The sequence below is a fragment of the Glycine soja genome, chromosome 14, assembly GCF_004193775.1.
Source record: "Glycine soja cultivar W05 chromosome 14, ASM419377v2, whole genome shotgun sequence".
NCBI classification, from domain to species: Eukaryota; Viridiplantae; Streptophyta; class Magnoliopsida; order Fabales; family Fabaceae; genus Glycine; species Glycine soja.
In genome coordinates, this window is record NC_041015.1 from 46,088,303 (window position 1) to 46,107,036 (window position 18,734).

At 29.3% G+C, this 18,734-nt stretch overlaps 2 protein-coding genes and 1 non-coding gene across 3 annotated transcripts; 1 reads left to right on the forward strand and 2 right to left on the reverse strand.

Annotated features, from left to right (window-relative positions):
- Positions 1-1,253: 1,253 nt before the first annotated feature.
- LOC114384727 (14-3-3-like protein) lies at positions 1,254-3,678 on the forward strand. Its single transcript, XM_028344483.1, has 4 exons — positions 1,254-1,907; positions 2,622-2,744; positions 3,073-3,189; positions 3,301-3,678. Exons 1-4 carry the CDS (start codon positions 1,422-1,424, stop codon positions 3,358-3,360), a joined length of 786 nt encoding a protein of 261 aa, XP_028200284.1. The 5' UTR covers positions 1,254-1,421; the 3' UTR covers positions 3,361-3,678.
- Positions 3,679-9,897: 6,219 nt separating this feature from the next.
- Positions 9,898-10,822, reverse strand: LOC114384538 (VQ motif-containing protein 9-like). Its single transcript, XM_028344230.1, has one exon. It carries the CDS (start codon positions 10,683-10,685, stop codon positions 10,068-10,070), a length of 618 nt encoding a protein of 205 aa, XP_028200031.1. The 5' UTR covers positions 10,686-10,822; the 3' UTR covers positions 9,898-10,067.
- A 7,473-nt stretch (positions 10,823-18,295) lies between these two features.
- LOC114385560 lies at positions 18,296-18,411 on the reverse strand. Its single transcript, XR_003660928.1, has one exon. It is a non-coding gene; the product is annotated as a small nucleolar RNA Z247 (small nucleolar RNA).
- Between the last annotated feature and the right edge of the window lie 323 nt (positions 18,412-18,734).

Below are 18,734 nucleotides of genomic sequence, written 5' to 3' on the forward strand. Positions count from 1 at the left end.
ATAAAAAATTCAATTTCTCTTTTTTGCAATATGATGCAAACTACAAATTTCAAATTGAAGGAACATTTTTCCAACGAACACCATGGTCCATGGTCCCATCCACGCCAGTCAGTCACTCACCATGCGAGTGCGTGAGTCACACCTTTCCGCCACACGAAATCAAACTCCCCGTGCTTGCCAGCTAGCTATCTATTCCCCTCTCCCTTTCTCTCTCTCTCTCACAAAGCAATATTCTTGTTAACAAATTAACTAACTAATATAAAACACGAAGAATCATTCCCATAAAAATTAAAATTGATAATAACAAGAACACAAAAATAGAAGGAAAATAAACATATCACAGTAAAAACAAACACAAGATAAATAAATAAAATTAAAAGAAAAAAATTACTAACCTCTTTACATTTGTTCTTATAAACCTAAGATTTAATATATTTAACCCATAAGTATTCAAATAAAATAGTCATAATTTGTAGTCTTAGACTTTTTCTTAGACCTTAAAGTTTTTATCTATGTATAACATGTTTTGGGTGATGGTGAGATAAACTAAAATCAATTATCAAATCACGGTGAATATAAAGCAACATATAGTTGCTTTGGAAAAATCATGGTGACACCATGATTTTTGAGATAGTCACCATAATTTTAAAAGGTATCCAAACATGTTAGTAGTTGATTTACCCTGCCTTGTAAAATAAGGGTCATTTGAGTCTTTAACTCTCCATTAATTGTTATTATGGATATTTGTATCCATACTTCTTGATCACTATAGAGGAGTTACAAAGTTATTTTTTATTATTAGTGTGGGTTGATAGTTATCATCTATTGAGAGATGCATGAATATGAAGATGATTGAAGTCTTAATTGGTTGACATCCAATCAGAATACACAATCTTCCGTCTCAAATATGTAAACACAAAAAATCTTGAAATTTTGAGTCAATTGACATTGAGATATAACTTTCAATCAAACATAATCAATTCATATTTTTTATATATTTATATTGATTGATAAATTTACTTATTTTAAAATACATGTGAATTTATTTTCTCTTAAATTTTTTTAAATATAATGAATTATTTTATAAATATTAAAAACTAAATTTAATGCTCATATTCTGATAAAGTACAATTATAAAGTCTAAAAACACATTTTAAAGAGAAAAAAAATGCTATTTTTGTCCTGATCCAAAGGTGGGGATTGCGCGCGTCAAAAAATAAAAATAACCCCCCTCGAAAACGCAATCATGGGTGGCAGAAACAGAAGCACATCACCACGAACCAATCCCAACCTTTCAGTTTCCCCACAAATAAAATAGTTACCACAACCCACTATTTGTTGCTTGCTGCGAGCGAATCCCTCTCTCTATCTCTCACACACACTTTCTCTCTCTCTCTCTCTCTCACCCAGATCTTGTAGCAATGGCGAGCGCTCCCACTCCACGCGAAGAGTTCGTGTACATGGCGAAGCTGGCGGAGCAGGCCGAGCGCTACGAGGAGATGGTGGAGTTCATGGAGAAGGTCTCCGCCTCCGCCGAGAGCGAGGAGCTGACCGTGGAGGAGCGTAACCTCCTCTCCGTCGCCTACAAGAACGTGATCGGCGCTCGCCGCGCCTCCTGGCGCATCATCTCCTCAATCGAGCAGAAGGAGGAGAGCCGCGGCAACGAGGACCACGTCGCCGTCATCCGCGACTACCGCTCCAAGATCGAGGCCGAGCTCTCCAACATCTGCGACGGAATCCTCAAACTCCTCGACACGCGCCTCGTCCCCTCCGCCGCCTCCGGCGACTCCAAGGTCTTCTACCTCAAGATGAAGGGAGACTACCACAGGTACCTCGCCGAGTTCAAGACCGGCGCTGACCGCAAGGAGGCCGCCGAGAGCACGCTCTCCGCCTACAAAGCCGCTCAGGTTTACTTTTTCTTTTTTCTTTCGATTTTATGATTTTTATTTTTATTTTTTTGAGATGTAGATCTGTTTGCCATTTGACTGATTTTGTGTATATTGTTCGCACGCGCGGGAGGGAATCTCACGCGCGCGCGATTTGGTGGATTTTAGGCGAGAATAGTGGAATCTTTACGGTAACGGTGATTTTTTTTAAAGCGAAGGAAGTTGATTTTTGAAATTACTTGTTTAAAATTGAAAATATTGAACTATCGAATTGTTTTTGCGTGCGTGTTTGATCTATGGTTCAATACATGTGATTCTGCAAATTTTAGGTTAGAAATAGTGGAATCTTTACGATAACAGTATTTTTGAAGCGAAGTTAAAATTTTGAAATTACTTGTTTAAAATTGAAAATATTAGATTGTTGAGTCGTTTTTGTGTGCGTGTTTGATCTATGGTTTAAACATGTGATTCTGCGTTGCAAAATTTAGGTTGGAAATAGCGGCTTTTTGAACCGAAGGAAGTTGAAATTTTGAAATTGCTTGTTTAAAATTGAAAATATGAAATTATTGAATCGTTTTTGCGTGTGTTTGATCTGCGGTTACTTCCATTTTGTGGTTTGAAATTGATCTGTGAATTTTCTTTTTTTTGAATGATTTGCTTTGATTTTGAAGTTTGGATTCCGCTTTTTTTTTGTTCTGATTTTTTTTTTGTTTGACGGTGTTGCGTGCACTGCAGGACATTGCTAATACCGAGTTGCCTCCAACTCACCCTATCAGGCTGGGTCTTGCTCTGAACTTCTCCGTGTTTTACTATGAGATTCTTAACTCTCCTGATCGGGCTTGCAGCCTTGCAAAACAGGTTAGTGTTTAGAGAAACTGATATTTTATTTTACTTTCAATAATCTCCAGTTTGATTACTTACAATTTTTTCTGTGGTAAAAACATGATTATGGTAGGATGTAGTGAAATATTCGAAGTTTGTTGTCCATGAATTGGAAAAATATTCATTTCATTGTAAACACTGTATACTATAATTTCAGTTATGTTGAAGTAATGTTGTTTTGTTGTGGTGACTAAATAGGGGATTGTTTAATGATAAATGATTGGTACTTGATAAATTTGGTTCGCTTGTTCTAAATTGGTATTTAATCGTGTGAACATTTCTGTTAATTTTGATATTTTCACAGGCTTTTGATGAGGCTATTGCTGAATTGGATACATTGGGAGAGGAGTCATACAAGGATAGCACTTTGATCATGCAACTGCTACGTGATAACCTCACCCTCTGGACCTCTGACATGCAGGTATGGCTCTTCAGATGTTCACCATATCTTTTGCATCTTATTCCTTTATTGTCTTTTACTCCTTAGTGAATCTATTTATTGATTACGGTTGTTATTTTGTTGTGGTTTCAGGACGATGGTGCAGATGAAATTAAAGAAGCCGCACCCAAAGGTGACGGGGAACAAAATTAAACATACCATACTCTCTGCTTATTAGTCATTGAACTTCCCTTCTGTAATGTTTTCAAAGGGAGAAGGTGTTGAATGCTAATCTCAATGTTACTGAGATTTTGGGCATTCGTGTTCTTCGTTATGAATTGTGGATGTACTGGGCTATTTTAGTTTGTCCTTCCATTTATACGCGTTTCTGAACTGCCTATTTTCTTAATGACACTGAAATTTCCATTATGATGCTGTTTAGAATATTACCAAGATGTTGTTCTCTTTAGCAAACTTCGTATTGCTCATTATTTTAGGATGCGAAGGTGTGACACCTTTCATTTGTTTTTATTCTAAAGCCTCGGAATCATAACTCTGATCGATTTTAACGTGTTTTTTGTTGTGAGGGTTTTCAACTTCACTATGTTTAGGTAGGGTTTTGTTGTTCTTGATCGCTATTTTAGTGCAATGCACATGGGGTCATGGAGAAGTGTTTGATATAAAAAGTATGATTTCTAATTTTCAAATGTTTCTCTTCGTTTGATAATTTAAGTGGCCGGAATGGAAGTAGTGAGGAAACGTTAACTACAGTGACTTTGGAGTTTGCATAGATGACTCACGATGCTGTCAAGGCTTTCGGTGGAACCAAGGCGGAGCGTGAAAGAACAAGGCACAATAAGCATGCGTAGTATCAGAATAGGCACAGAATTAATCATGGGTAATAAAAATAATCGCTCCCTTAACAAGCCTAATAACAAGGCACAATAAGCAAAGAATATAAAAAGCACCTTGATTATAATCCTTGAATATAAAAAGCACCTTGAATATAAAAAGCAAAGCTGGTCAATATGAACAACTTGACATGTGAAAAGTGTTAGGTTGCACGAATCAATGATGCTCCTGGTTCCATACACCTTTTGACTATAATCCTTACCAATGCCAACGTCAGAAATCGGCATGTCCCTTAAAACAGTGAACAATTACGAGATAAAATAAAATAAAAATAATGAGATGTTATATTGATACAATAAACATATATAGATAAGATAAAAATAAGGAACAAAATATAAGACGAAAAATATGATAAAGAAATAAAATAGAAAAAAAAAGTGTAATAGCTCAATTATAATTTGATTCCTCGGCAGATACGTCCGCATTCCGCACAACTTAGATTGGAGCATGAAACAATTACATTACAAGCAAGTTGCAAGAAAAACCAAAAGAAGTAGAATTGGCATCACACTGAACACAAAGTCATATGTTCGGTTAGTTTAAAAAATTACCTTGGAAGCTGAAGAACTATTTAATAACTAAAAGTTGATAATTAGTAACTGCAGATTATTGAATTAAATTACTATAAGTGTTGAATAAAATTATTTGTCAAATACTTGATAAATGTAAAATGAAATAAATATACATGTTTAAATGATATTTTCATATAATTTTAATCATATTTTATTATTAAAAATATATTTTGAGATATTTATAATTTTAGTTGTTATTTAATTTTAAACTCTAGTAATTTTTATTTATTGATCAATTATTTTATTACATTTTTTTTACTTTCAATCATCTTAATTTCTTGTGTATTCTATTATTCATTTTTTTCATGTTGTGTCTTCTATTAAGACCCCTTAGTGAGATTTTGGATTCAAGTTTTGTGAAAGAAAAATAATATTTAATTAAGTATATTAATAAATAATTTTTTTCTTAAATACTATTGATTATTATAGATACTAAATAATAGTATATAATTAACTTCAAAAATATTATTAAGTATTATGTTTATTAAATTAAATAAATAAATATAAGTTAGCATATAAAGTAGATAATATAAATATAAAGTATATTATAAATATAATTTATTAAGGTAGATGTCCCATCATTATTATTTTATCTTATTTAATTATCACAAAATTCATTAGGAATAATATTCCTTTGTTGTTGAATAGGTTATCTACTAACATGGTGTGACATAGATAATTTTATCCTTTAAATATATATATATATATATGATCATAAATTTAATCCTTGTGCGCAAAAAAAATATCTACTTGAAAATGTTAATGCCTTGAATAGTTCTGAGTACCTTGAGATTAATTATTGACTTTGATGGAAGGATACCTTGATTCATTAAAAAAAAAAAAATAGGTTGTCAAATGGATAGGTTTTGACGATTCACTTGAATATATATATATATATATATATATATATATATATATATATATATATATATATATATATATATATATATATATTGGTCAAATCAAGCGGTGCACCAAAAACATAAGCTATTCGATCCATTTACCTGACTAAATTATTATTATTATTTGTTTTTTTGTTTTTTTATTGTTATATGAATCAACGTGTATACCATTTCGTGATTTTTATTCATTCGTTTTTAAATGGTTCTTAGAGTAAAGTTAGTTAATGTTGTTGAGTCATAAGTGTAATGAATCCTTATTAAAGTTTGTAACAATAGCAGCAAATTAAATATTAAAGTATTTAGTGGTGTATAACTTGTTCCTTCAAGAGAACTGTACCAAGGGTTTGAAGGTACCCTCAATAAAATGTAATCATATTTGCGGAACAGCTTAAATAAACATTTTGTATTCTACTTATCGATAGAGAAACCATTAGTGGGGATCAAATTAGAAGGGTTTTTTTTCTTTTTGTTTTACTCAGCAGGGATCAAATTAGAAGGTAATCCATAAGATACTAGAAACGTTTATACCATGAACAACACTTTGTCCATTGACACTTTCTATATTGTTTACTGAGTTTGACTGACTATATAGGTTTAGTTACCGTGGTATTTTTTATCATGGTAATTTGATCAGAACTAATTTCCTTAGAAGTTTATCATTCTTCGTCATCTTTAAAATCTTTTTTATTGCCTAATTGCCTGAAAGAGTGTTTTGGCATTATACACATAAACATGGACATACCCAATCTGTCAGTTTTGTTTACGTTGAAATAATTTTAAAATGAAGAAGATAAATTATTTTACTCTGGTTTCTAAGTTTGAATAAAGTTTGTTCTTTTTTCTTGCAAAAGTGTTAATCATTGTGACATTCAAGCAACGAGTTTGATCAAATTCGTGATTTAATCCAATCAAATTTTGGGTGGAATGGGTTTTTTTTTTTATAAAAAATTGTGAAATCCAATTAATTCACTACCAAGTTGGTTTGAGTTTAATTAATAAGTCATGATATTAAATTTGTTTATTGTTTTTAAAAATTTAATATTTTAGAAGCTAAAATTTTATTAAAATGCACCTAAATTTAACACAAAATTAATATCATACAACATGATGCATCCTATACCCTAATTTATAAGCTAATATAAAAGAAATAAAACAAAAAAAATACATAAATAATAATAATATTATAATAATCTATACTAATAATAAAAAAATATTCTCATTTGGTGTCTATTTTTACCCTTAAATCAATTCATAAACTTTAAATTTTTTCTTCTAATCTACTATAACTTCTCACTACTTCTATATTATTAGTTTTTTATACTGTTAATTTTTTTTTACTATATTTAAATTTTGTTTTATGTTTTTATTTATTATTTACAAAATTTAGAGAGGCCTTCCCATAATAATAATAATAACAATAATAATTTAATATTAAATAAAAAATGAACAAATCCGAACTGAGTCAACAAGCTCATAAACTCAATTCAATAATCAAGAAGTTTAAATGATTTGATTTAGATTTGATCGAAATACATTAAATAAAAAATAAAATGAGTATTCACTTTCCTTTTAAACCACAAACATTAAGTCATATAATTCAGATATATATATATATATATATACTAGAGTGTTATGATCCGTGTCATGTACAGGTAAATATTTTTATAAAATATATATTTTAAATTTTTCTAGTAAGAGTTATTTATAATTTCAATTTGTTTATTCTAACCATTTAGTTATTAGTTATTATTTTCTATTATTAATGGTTGTTATATATATATAAAATAGAATTTTAAAAAAATACAATGACAGAAATAATAATTAATTATATGTTTAGTAGGTTAGTGATTTATATAATTGTTGAAAAACAATATTACAAATAATTTAAACTTAGAGTTGTAGACTATAATAAAAAAATCAAAATAAAATATTTATAAAATGACATTTTATATATTTTTAAATTAAAACTTAAATTTATGTGGCGTGTGTTACTCTTAACATATATGTTGATTTCTAAAAAAATGATATAAAACATTTTAAAACTATAACATATAAGAATTTTTTAAAATTTTGAATTAAGAATTATAAACTACAATTAATATTATTGTTTTAGATATCAATAATGTATCATAAATATAATGTTTTTAAGTTATTAATTATTATTGTATAATAAAAATATGGAAATATTAAAAATAAGAATTATATTTATGTTCACTCAATAATTTTTTTTATATTTTATATTAATTTGAATATGTTGTAATTTTGAATAAAAATATATTAGTGTTATTAATTAATCCTAATTAAAATATATATTACTCATAATTAATTTAAATTAAATATTTTAAAAATAAATGATTGAGTATTTCATGTTGAATATTTTTATTTTATATTTAAAATATTTTTTTACTTATTGAATTACATTGAGTTAAGGATACTCATGTAGTCTATGACTCAAGAATAAAAAATATATAATGATGTTGTATCATACTTGATAGAATTATGTATTTTAACACACACACACACACACACACACATATATATATATATATATATATATATATCAAATTAATTTTGTTGTTGATTTCTTATGCAAATAAAAGATATTCCTATTTGTTTCTAAATTTTAAAATCTTCTATTGACATCAATTTTTTTACTTAATTTACATATAAACATATGTAATTATTGATATGTATAGTTACTCCAGATTGAATTATCTTTGAACATACATTCATTTGTCATTTTTTGTTTCATTGACCACATCTTATTTTTTTTAATTTGTTTGAATTAAAAATAAAAATATTAGATATTAATAATTTTCATAATTACCTATAGTGATTGTGAAATTATGTTAAATCAGAAGATACTATAAAAATTAATTTTTATTTTTGAATGTCATAACTATCTTAAAACTATTTTGTATGTAAATAATTGTGCATAAATTATTATGTGTGCAAATAAGTGTAAGACTAACACATAAACAAAAAATAGTGGAGGGCACCAAACAAGGTTATTATTCATAAATGACAAAGATATTTATTCAATTTCATATTTATTATTGACAATTAAAGCATCTGTTATTACTTGTATAATAATAATAATAATAATAATAATAATAATAATAATAATAATAATAATAATAATAATAATAATAATAATAAATATATGCAGTAAAAAGGTATAATATGTATAATTATCAAATAATTTATAGTCATTTTTATTATTATAATAATATAAACAATAGATTGCAATCAATTATTATAATTACATTACAATTATCATATAATTTAAATGAATTCTCTTTTTAAAAAAATCAAATGAATTTATTGCTTAGAATTCTTGACAACGACACATGTAAACATTCCTATGGAAAAGCATTTTCGTATGTATGCATTATTATCATATAAAAGATTTACTAATTTATACTCACTTAAATTTAAGGGGTTGGTACATTTAAGGGGTTGGTACATTAGTGCAAAGCCTCCATGTAGGGAATGAGAGAATAATTTATGTTTGATTCACATGGTATAAAATTTTTTTAGATCAACAATATACATCACGAGTGAGATTAATCTTTGAATTAATGAGTTAAAAAATACCTAAAATATCTGATTTAGGATAAAAAAATAAAATTTACACTCACTTATTTTTTAAATTTCTTAAAATATATTCGAGGAATAACTTATTAACTTATTCAAACTATAGAATAAGTGGATGATAACACCCCCTCGGTCCCCCCTAAAAATAATAATTAGTGAGAATACCTTAAAAAACATAAATTTAAGGTTAAGAATACTTATATCAACATTGAGTAAATTACAATATCTTCTTTTATAAAACTTACACATGTCTTTTCTGAGATTTAAGAAAATTATACATTTTTTTTATTTTTAAAATCTACACAAACTCCTTAAATATTGTCTAAACATTTGACACTAATGTAAGCTGACAACTTTGATTAAAAAAAGCTAAAAATATATTTTTCATCCTCATAAATATAAAAATGTTTAGAACCCTAAACTTTTTTTTTTATCTATTTTTATACTTGTAAAATTTAAATATGTTACTTTTTGCCCCAAGTTAAATTTAAGTAAATCTCAATCTATATGTATATTATTATAAAAAGTGATATGTTTTTTTTAACTTTTTTAGTCTTTTTTAATTAAAACTGTTAATGCGCATGAGTTGTTATTGTGTCAATTACTTAGATGACATTTAGAAAGTTTGTGTAGGTTTTAAAAAATAAGGTAAAAACATGTATAATTTCTTTAAATATTAAGAAACATAATTTCCTTAAAACTTCAAGAAAAAAAATAATTTTTAAAAGAAAAAGAAACATATATAATTAGCAAAGTCATGAGTCATATACTCTAATATCATCCGTCGTGGATTTTACACCATTTCTAAAAAGCCAACACTTTTACGTCCAACTATTCTTACTTTAGAAATATAATCAAATCAAATTACAAATTATATTAAACTACATATAACATCATGACTCACGCAACGTACAAAACATACCCCAACAAAACAAGTTCAAAGATCTCTCCATCCAGGGCTCGAAACCGGCACAGTCGGTGAAAGGGGCACCAACGAATTGATGCATCCAAAAGTGACCGGTGAAAATGGTATCTGAAACTCCGACTCCGAAGAAGACGCCACCGAGTTCCGCAGAAAGCTGCGCATGTACGCTGAGACGGGAGACTCCGCGTGGACGGTGGGAAACGGCGGCAGAGGCGACGGAGGCGCGACGACGACGTTTCCGGATTTCGGCGGCGGAGGGCGGTTGCTAAAAACTTGCGGCAGCGGTGGCGGGCGCAAACGGTGGAGGCGAGAAGTTGAAACCGGTTTGGGCTGCGGGGAATGACCGGGTGAGCCGGTCAGCTTTTGGACCATGTCCCTGAAATCGTTCTTGCTGATGTTGTACACTTGAGGCTGAGACTCAGCGGGGAGAGCGTGTTGCTTGTTGAAGGTGTTGTTGTGAGTGAGGCTTTGAGAAGAAGAGACAACAAACGTGGGTTTCTTAATGTTGTTGGGTTTGGAGATGTTATGTGAAAACTTGTTTAGTTGTTTCAGATAGTGGTCTCTGTTAGTCGTAGTGGTCGGAAAAGATGATGATGGGTCTAAAGGAGATTGATAGTGTTTGTGATCCATTACTCTTCTTTCTGATCTCTCACTCTAGCTGGGTTAGTAGAGACTAGAGAGACTTGCAGAATAAGGTGTATATATGGATATACGCAACAAATGTTTCAATCAATTAATAAGAACAAATTCATATTTTATAAAAATTGATTCGATTTTATTGTTAATGTGAAAATCTTTTTAATAGATAATATTATCACTCATTAAACCTTGTCAGAGAGACTTGAAGAGTAATGTGTATATATATGGGTATAGAACTAACAAAGTTAATTCAGTCGAGAACAAATAAATTTCTATCTCATAAGTAAGTTATTATGATTTACTTTTTGTAAGTGTTTATTGAATAATATTAGTAAGTACTCAAAATCTAAGTCGCTTATAGCTATTAATTTAAAAAAAAAAAAATGTATAAAGGAGGAGACGTGGGGGGAAGATTAATTTTTTTGGGGGCTTAAAAGATGAGGTCAAGTTATTCATCAAAGTGTTTGTTGCCAGTCACTATAAGAATAATTAATGAGTAAAAGAGTGAGTGATGAAATTAATAGATGGGGAGAAAAGAAAAAGGAGACATATATGGCCGTTTGTTTTTCTTTTTAATGGATGTATAATGTAGATGAGGGGTCGACCTCATAAGAGGGTCGGTTAATAAATCAAACTTTGACTGTACGTTATACAACAAATTTGAATATAAAAAGTGTTGTATATATATATGTATACTTCTAATAAATTTCATTTAATTTTAATATTTAGAACAACAATTATAATTATATATCCATCCAGCCCGGCCATGAAGTAATTTTAGCTTAATTTGTGGCATCAATAATCGAGTGATGTAATTGTATTTTGGAATATCTAGATATGTACTACATCATTTATCACTTGTTTTATTTTCTTTTTTTTTCTCCTTCCCTTCTTTCTACCTACATAGTACTAACAGCTCTACTTAGTTTAAAAGTATATAATTTTAGCATCAGCACCCATCATCATCATAATACAAAAAGGAATTTTACTATGTAAAAAAAAATGAAGGAAGAGAGGAGGTACGTTACAGAAAGTGATATTTTAAAAAAATATTTTGACAGATTTTCTTTCGAACTACAACCCAATTGCTTGAAAGAATCAACTTTCATTAGGTAAAATTTAACTGGTATATATATATATATATATATATATATATATATATATATATATATATATATATATATATATTCATGCAAGCCTCTTAAATACGACAAATTATTGGTGCATGGTTAGAGACCACTATATATATGTTTATAGTTTTAACTAATATTCATGGGACATATAATCAACATGCAGAGATTAATTAAAGCAACAATAATCTTGGATCATATATGTAATAATTTTTCAATACGAGGGAAGTGTGTTTGATTTCTTAAAACAGCTAGTGTTTTTGCAGAGTCTGCGGAGAAAGTATTTAGACAGCATTTTTCTTTTCTTTTCTTGCATTATGTCATTCAAAAGTAGAAAAAGAAAACACCAAAAGTTCTGATCAGAAAGAATTGGAATTCAATTGCTCCTTGGTTCTTACCTTTTAGTGATTAAAAGGAACGTAATGGAGGTCTCAATTCTAACGTGCAGGAATATCCTAAGCCCTAGCTAACTGTTAATCTTATCTGATAAAATCTTTGAAGAGTTAGTCAACCTTTTCTTTTTCATTGTGTATATTTTTACGTGCATTTTTCGGGTCTGTAATAGGTTCGCTGTTCTTGATTTGTATATTTATTTATTTATTTTATATACATTAAATAATATTAATTATTAGTTTGTTAAGAATTCTAACCCAAAACTTATTTCTTTCTCTCTTTTCTCTTTATTACCAAACCAATTTTGTATCTCTTATTTTTTTATTTGACACCTTTAGAAACAAAATTATTAATTTTAAAAGATAAAACACACCAATAATTATTAAACACATAAAAATTAAAATTAAAACTAAAATTTTGAAACATTTTTTCTTGATGAAGTTATGATAGTTTCCAAAAGAGTTAAAATTAGGTTTAAACATATTTTGGTCTTCGTAAGTTAATATATTTTTTTAATTTTAGTTCTTGTAAATTGATTTTTTTTAATTTTAATTTCGGTAAGATATTTTCTTCATTTTAGTTAATGTAAATTTATATTTTTTAATTTTGTTATTGTAAGATTATAATTTTTTGTCATTTATAATTCTCATAAGTTTATATGTTTAGAAAGATCAAAGTTAAAAAAATACAAATTTATAAGAACTAAAAATGAATAAAATATTTTAGAAAGATTAAAATTAAAAAGACATAATTTTACAAGAATTAAAATTAAAAAAAAATAATTTTATAAGAATTAAAAATAAAAAAATGTTAACTTAAAAAAATAAAAAGCATATTTAAACCTAAAAATTATTATCTTGGGGTATTAATATCTATGCAAGGAGGATGAGTTAACGTTTTTTTAACAAATATTTATATGTATATTTGTAAATCAATTTTTTCTCACCTGCTTAAGTGCATGTTTGGTTTAGTATTTCCAACCAAGGATTTACGTTCAATTTGAAGCAAGTATTGTATTGATTGATTTTATATTTTTATATGAATTTAACGTAAAAATTAGGAAAATATGCGCTTTCAAAAAACTTAAATCTAAACACTCAATAAAAAACAATATTATTTACTAACTATGTCCTATACTTTTAAAACTTACCATATTCCATAATAAATAAATAAATAACTTATTATATATATATATATATATATATATATATATATATGAATTTATATCTTTTAATTAAGTGATTCAAAATTTAAATTATAATTAATTATTAAGTACGAAATAAATCATATAAAAAAATATTCAATTTGTGTGTACTGCCTGCAATAAAGATTTATTATTGTTTTCGAAAAAAAATAACTTTATACAATGTCATGGTAAAAAAAAACTTTATATATATATATATATATATATATATATATATCGTTTTTTTTACATTACAATGGTAGCATGATTGTTAACTGTTAAAATTAACCATTATAAACATATTTGACCTTCTGAATTACGTGAAGGGAGTTAAAATCCATTTTTATAACTTGGAGCCAGTGATTCACGGGGTGAGTGTCAGTTTCAGTCACCGACAACACCCTCTGTATAGTCAAACTTGCTGCAGTACACATGGTAATAACGTTTGAAGCTTGCCTTGGTTGTTATGCTTATGAACCGATCTAGCCACCGCACATAATGAATAACAATATTTAAATTCAATTAATTCATCCATCTATGCCCATGGTCAATGATAGAGTGAATAGGATAGCCACATGCAAAAAAAGATAGAAAACTAGTTTTATTCTTTTCTGCTCAACATTTTTTTTATTGTTTTTAATTTTCTAAAGAAAATGTTAAAATATTCGTGTTCTTAAAACATTAAATGTTTTTAATTTGAATATTAATTTTTCTTTAATGTATATTATTTTAAATAACTTAAAAGATGTTAAAAGGATTTTTCATTGATAAAGAAACCAGCGAATATACTTAGTATTATTAAAAATTTACTATGTAAAAAGGAATTAAAAGTATATAATTTTAGCATCAGCACCCATCATCATCATAATACAAAAAGGAATTTTACTATGTAAAAAAAAATGGAGGAAGAGAGGATGTACGTTACAAAAAGTGATATTTTTAAAAAAAGATTAAAAAAATATTTTGACAGATTTTCTTTCTAACTACGACCCAATTGCGTGAAAGATTATTATTTTAGATACCTACAATCCAAATCCAACTCATCATGTAATTAATTCTAATTTTAATAATAAAATATTATTTTATTTTCATTATCATATTTCACTATTTGATTAAATGGTTCATTTGATAACGTCTTTGATTAAAATTAAAGACTTATTATTATAATAAAGATTATGATAATGAGAAACATGTTTGTTATAATTTTAATATAAATCGTTTTTTTATCATAGGATTATTGTAAATAGGATATCAATAATCCGAATAGATTAATATATATGTGATAGTATTTATTGGATAAATATTAATAGATCTCATTTATTAATTTGCATATATATGTGAGTCACATGTTGATGTGATCATTGAACTGACTCAATTGAAATCTTTTAATGATTAAAATTTATCATAAATTGTCAATAGAAAATTCTCAAGAAGAGGTATAATAGTTTTCTTTGACATGAGATTGTCATATTATTTAACAGGTTATTTGTTGTATTTTGATTCCAGACACCTAATGCTTTATAGCACTTGTTGAATGAATATTAGATATGATTAAATACTTGTAGAATTAATGATTAATCAAGAAGGAATCCATCAACTCTTGGTAATGAGTTTGAACTCTATGAATAAAATTATATCCTAACCAGGAAAATTAAATGAAAGAAGAAATGAGTTTCTTAAGTCATTATGAGTTATCTCGACATGCATGTTCATGTATTTGTGTTTTGGAACTATGATAATTCTACCACAAGAATAGGATCCATGAATTGGTGATTTTCTTGATTGAAATAAGTTTTTTTTGTTTAAATTCTACTATTATACTTTTTAATTTTGCAATCCAAAAATTCCCTGTGTTTGAATCAAACTCACAATGCATGTTTACTGTGTCCTTGAGTGATGACCTGGGTTGGCTAGGTATTGCAAATTCAATTGGGGAATCTAGTATTTTTTATAGCACCTCAGCAATTGCTATCACTAACCAAACATATTTTACTCATTTCTAGGAGTTATGATTAAAAGAAAAATAAGTTAAAATTTGAAAATATTTTTTTGGTCATGTTAAAATTAAATTTAAAGTTTGATTTTTTTAAGTGAAGCAATGCACTTAAAAAAATAAAATGCACTTACAACCATTAACTAAAAAATGAATAAATACCCATTGTGATCCCTGAAAGTATGAGGCGCTGATAGATATAAAGGTTTAGAGAAAGTGTGGTTTCAATTCAATATTATTCATTGTGCTAATGACCATATATATATATACACACACACACACACGTGAGTGAAACTAAAACTACTAACAACATGCAATCTATTTTATCTAGGATATTTAGATAATCATTGTTTCTAATTACCTAGAATACATTTGAACTTTAGATAATCATTATTTCAAATTATCTAGAATACATTTGAACTTTAACTCCATTGTTGTTATCTTTAATTCAAATTGTTGTTACGCACTAATATTCCCCTGCAAGATGTAGTTTCCTTCGACAATGTGCATCTTGGTTTTTAAGTCCTTGAATCTAACAATTGCTAGTGGTTTGGTCAGGATGTCAGTGATCTAATCCTTGGTGGAGACATATGAGACTTTGATTTTTCCAGCTTGGACCTATTCACGGACAAAGTGATAGTCCAAGGATTAATGTTTCATTCGTGAGTGCAACATCGAGTTTAAGCTCAAGTATGTGCACTAACATTGTCACATAAAATAATGAGAGACAAGCTAAGTGGTACTTGGAGCTCTGAAAGTATGTTGTGAAGCCACATAACCTTTATGCTTGCAATTGTAACAACTCTATATTCAACTTATGTTGTTGATTGAGAAACGGTGCGTTGTTTCCTAGAGAGCCAAGAGATAGAGTTGCTTCCAAAGAAAATAGTGTGAGCTAAGGTCAAGGTTTTATCGTCAGCATTATGCCCCCAATCTGCATCACTATAAGTAATCAAGTCTAGTGGGGTTGATTTCTTAATGATGATGCCAAGGTTGATGGTGGATTTGATGTATTGAAGAAGCCTTTTAATGTGTTAGAGGTGGATATTTGTTGGTTTATGCATGAACTAGGCAAGTTTATTGATGGCAAATGAAAGGTCAGGTTGGGTAAGGTTTAGGTATTGCAAGGCTCTAATTATTTGACAATATTGGGTGGCACCAATGGTTGGTGTTCCATCATGTAACTTGAGAGTTGCTGTTATAGATAGGGGAGTGGGAGATGGTTTGGATTCTGTCATGCCAAAACGTTCAAGGATGTCTCTTATGAACTTATGTTGGGAGAGTTGAATGCCAAAGGTAACGGGAACTAATTCAACACCCAAGAAATAATGTGGTGTGCCTATATTTTTTAGAGAAAAATGAGGTGACAATGAGGCTTTGAAGGCAACCATGAATCTTGTGTCACTACCTATAAGTAAAAGATCATTCACATAGACTAAGAAGTAGGCTATCACATGGTTGTTGGTGTATATAAAGAGAGATATGTCACATCTACTTGTGTTGAACCCATATGATATAATGACCGATTTTAAAGCATTGTGAAAAGCTCTCGGTGCTTGCTTAGACCATAGATTGCTTATGAAGTTTGAAAGCATGATCATGGTGTTGAGAGTCTTTGAGGCCAGGAGGTTAGGTCATGCATACTTCTTCATGGAGGGATCCTTGAAGGAACATATTGTTGACATCAAGTTAATGCATATGCCAGCTATTGCCTAGGGCTATGGTGAGGATGATCTTGATTGTCTATGGGTGAAACAATGACACAAATGTTTCTTTGAAGTCAATTCTGAGGTATTGCATGAAGCCTTTAGCTACCAGACACACCTTATAGCGGGCAACTAAATCATCTAGTTTCCTTATGACTCGAAAAAGACATTTGCAAGCAACAATGTTTTGACCTTTGGGCGGAGGGACAGGAAACTACGTACCATTCCTAATGAGGGCATCAAATTCATTTGATATAGCTTGACACCAATGATGATATTGCATGGCCTATCACACATTGGATGGTTCTGTGTTCTCTAAGAGAGGATGTTTGGAGGTAGTGTATGCTCTCTTTAGTTTAAAAATGTTTTTTTGGGACCTTTTTATCATGGAATATGTATGATTTGGAAAAATGGTTGCATTGATAGGGTTAGAGGAAACAAGATTTTCTTGAATAAGTGATAAGGGAGGAGAATCATTACCTGGTGAGGACAATGGTAACAAGAGTTTTGCAGGCGTGATTGTTGAGATGGGGAAGGCATGGTGGGAGTTACTAGGTTAACTATTGGAAGTGTGAGGAATAAGAGTTGATTTGGAATGGTGTGTGGAGTTGTTTGGGTTTGGATGGTTAGAAGTAATGATTGGTATGAGAAATTTTTTTTATGAAATGATACATGGGAGGTTTATATTTTATTTGCAGTTGGGTCAAGACATTGGTAGAAATTTTGGGTGGGTGAGTAACCAAGGAAAATGCATAAAGTGGATCTTGTTTGTAGTTTGTGATTTGTGTAGGGTTGTAACCATGGGAAGCATAGACATCCAAAGGAGTGTAAGTGTTTAGGGTTGGGTTCAGTTTTGTGAAGTGTTTGGAATAAAGACTATATGTTTAGGTCTGGGGTAGGCAGACTATTGATGAGTTAAGTAGTAGTTTTGAAGGCAACGATCCAAAAATTTGGTGGTAATTTAGAATAATGGAGAAGAGCATGACCAGTTTCTACAATATGGCGGTGACATCTCTCTGTAGTGCCATTTAGTTCTAGTGTATAGGGTGGTGTTGTATAGTGAGAAATGTCATGAGTGGATAAGTATGTTTTCAATTGAAGAAACTCACCATCGTTGTCAAAATATAATGCTATAAGAGGTAAATTAAAATAATTTTCAACAAGATGTTTGCATTTTTGGAAAATAGTAAAGAGATCATGGAACTCCTCAAAACCAATCGGATTTTCATGTGTGAATGGCAGTAGTGACTTCTTTACATTCCTTTTCAAGACCATTAAGGGTGTGGATGATGACATCATCATCATCCATGGGAGTGGTGACAATGGGAAGTTCATGTGCAATGGATTTAATACCTTGAAGGACTTCAATGACAAATTTGGTCCCTTTTGTATAGCGAGAAAAACATTCTTTGAAATGCATGATGCATAGTAATGATATCCCACACTTCCTTGGAATTCTTGACATTACCAAGCATAGTAATGACAATCAAATTCATGAAGGTGATGATGGCATGTAGGATTAGTTGATCCTGCCGAATCCAATACTTGTAATCTTAATGATTAGAGGTTGGGCACATGTTGGTGCCATCAACAAATCCCATCCAGTTGTAGCCTACAAGGAGAGCATTTATTTGG

Bases quoted from the DNA above. Each gene is read 5' to 3' on its own strand.
- LOC114384727 (XM_028344483.1), top strand. From the start codon at position 1,422: ATGGCGAGCGCTCCCACTCCACGCGAAGAGTTCGTGTACATGGCGAAG. The intron at 1,908-2,621 runs GTTTACTTTTTC...CGTGCACTGCAG, and splicing joins CCGCCTACAAAGCCGCTCAG to GACATTGCTAATACCGAGTT. The intron at 3,190-3,300 runs GTATGGCTCTTC...TTGTGGTTTCAG, and splicing joins TCTGGACCTCTGACATGCAG to GACGATGGTGCAGATGAAAT.
- LOC114384538 (XM_028344230.1), bottom strand. From the start codon at position 10,685: ATGGATCACAAACACTATCAATCTCCTTTAGACCCATCATCATCTTTT.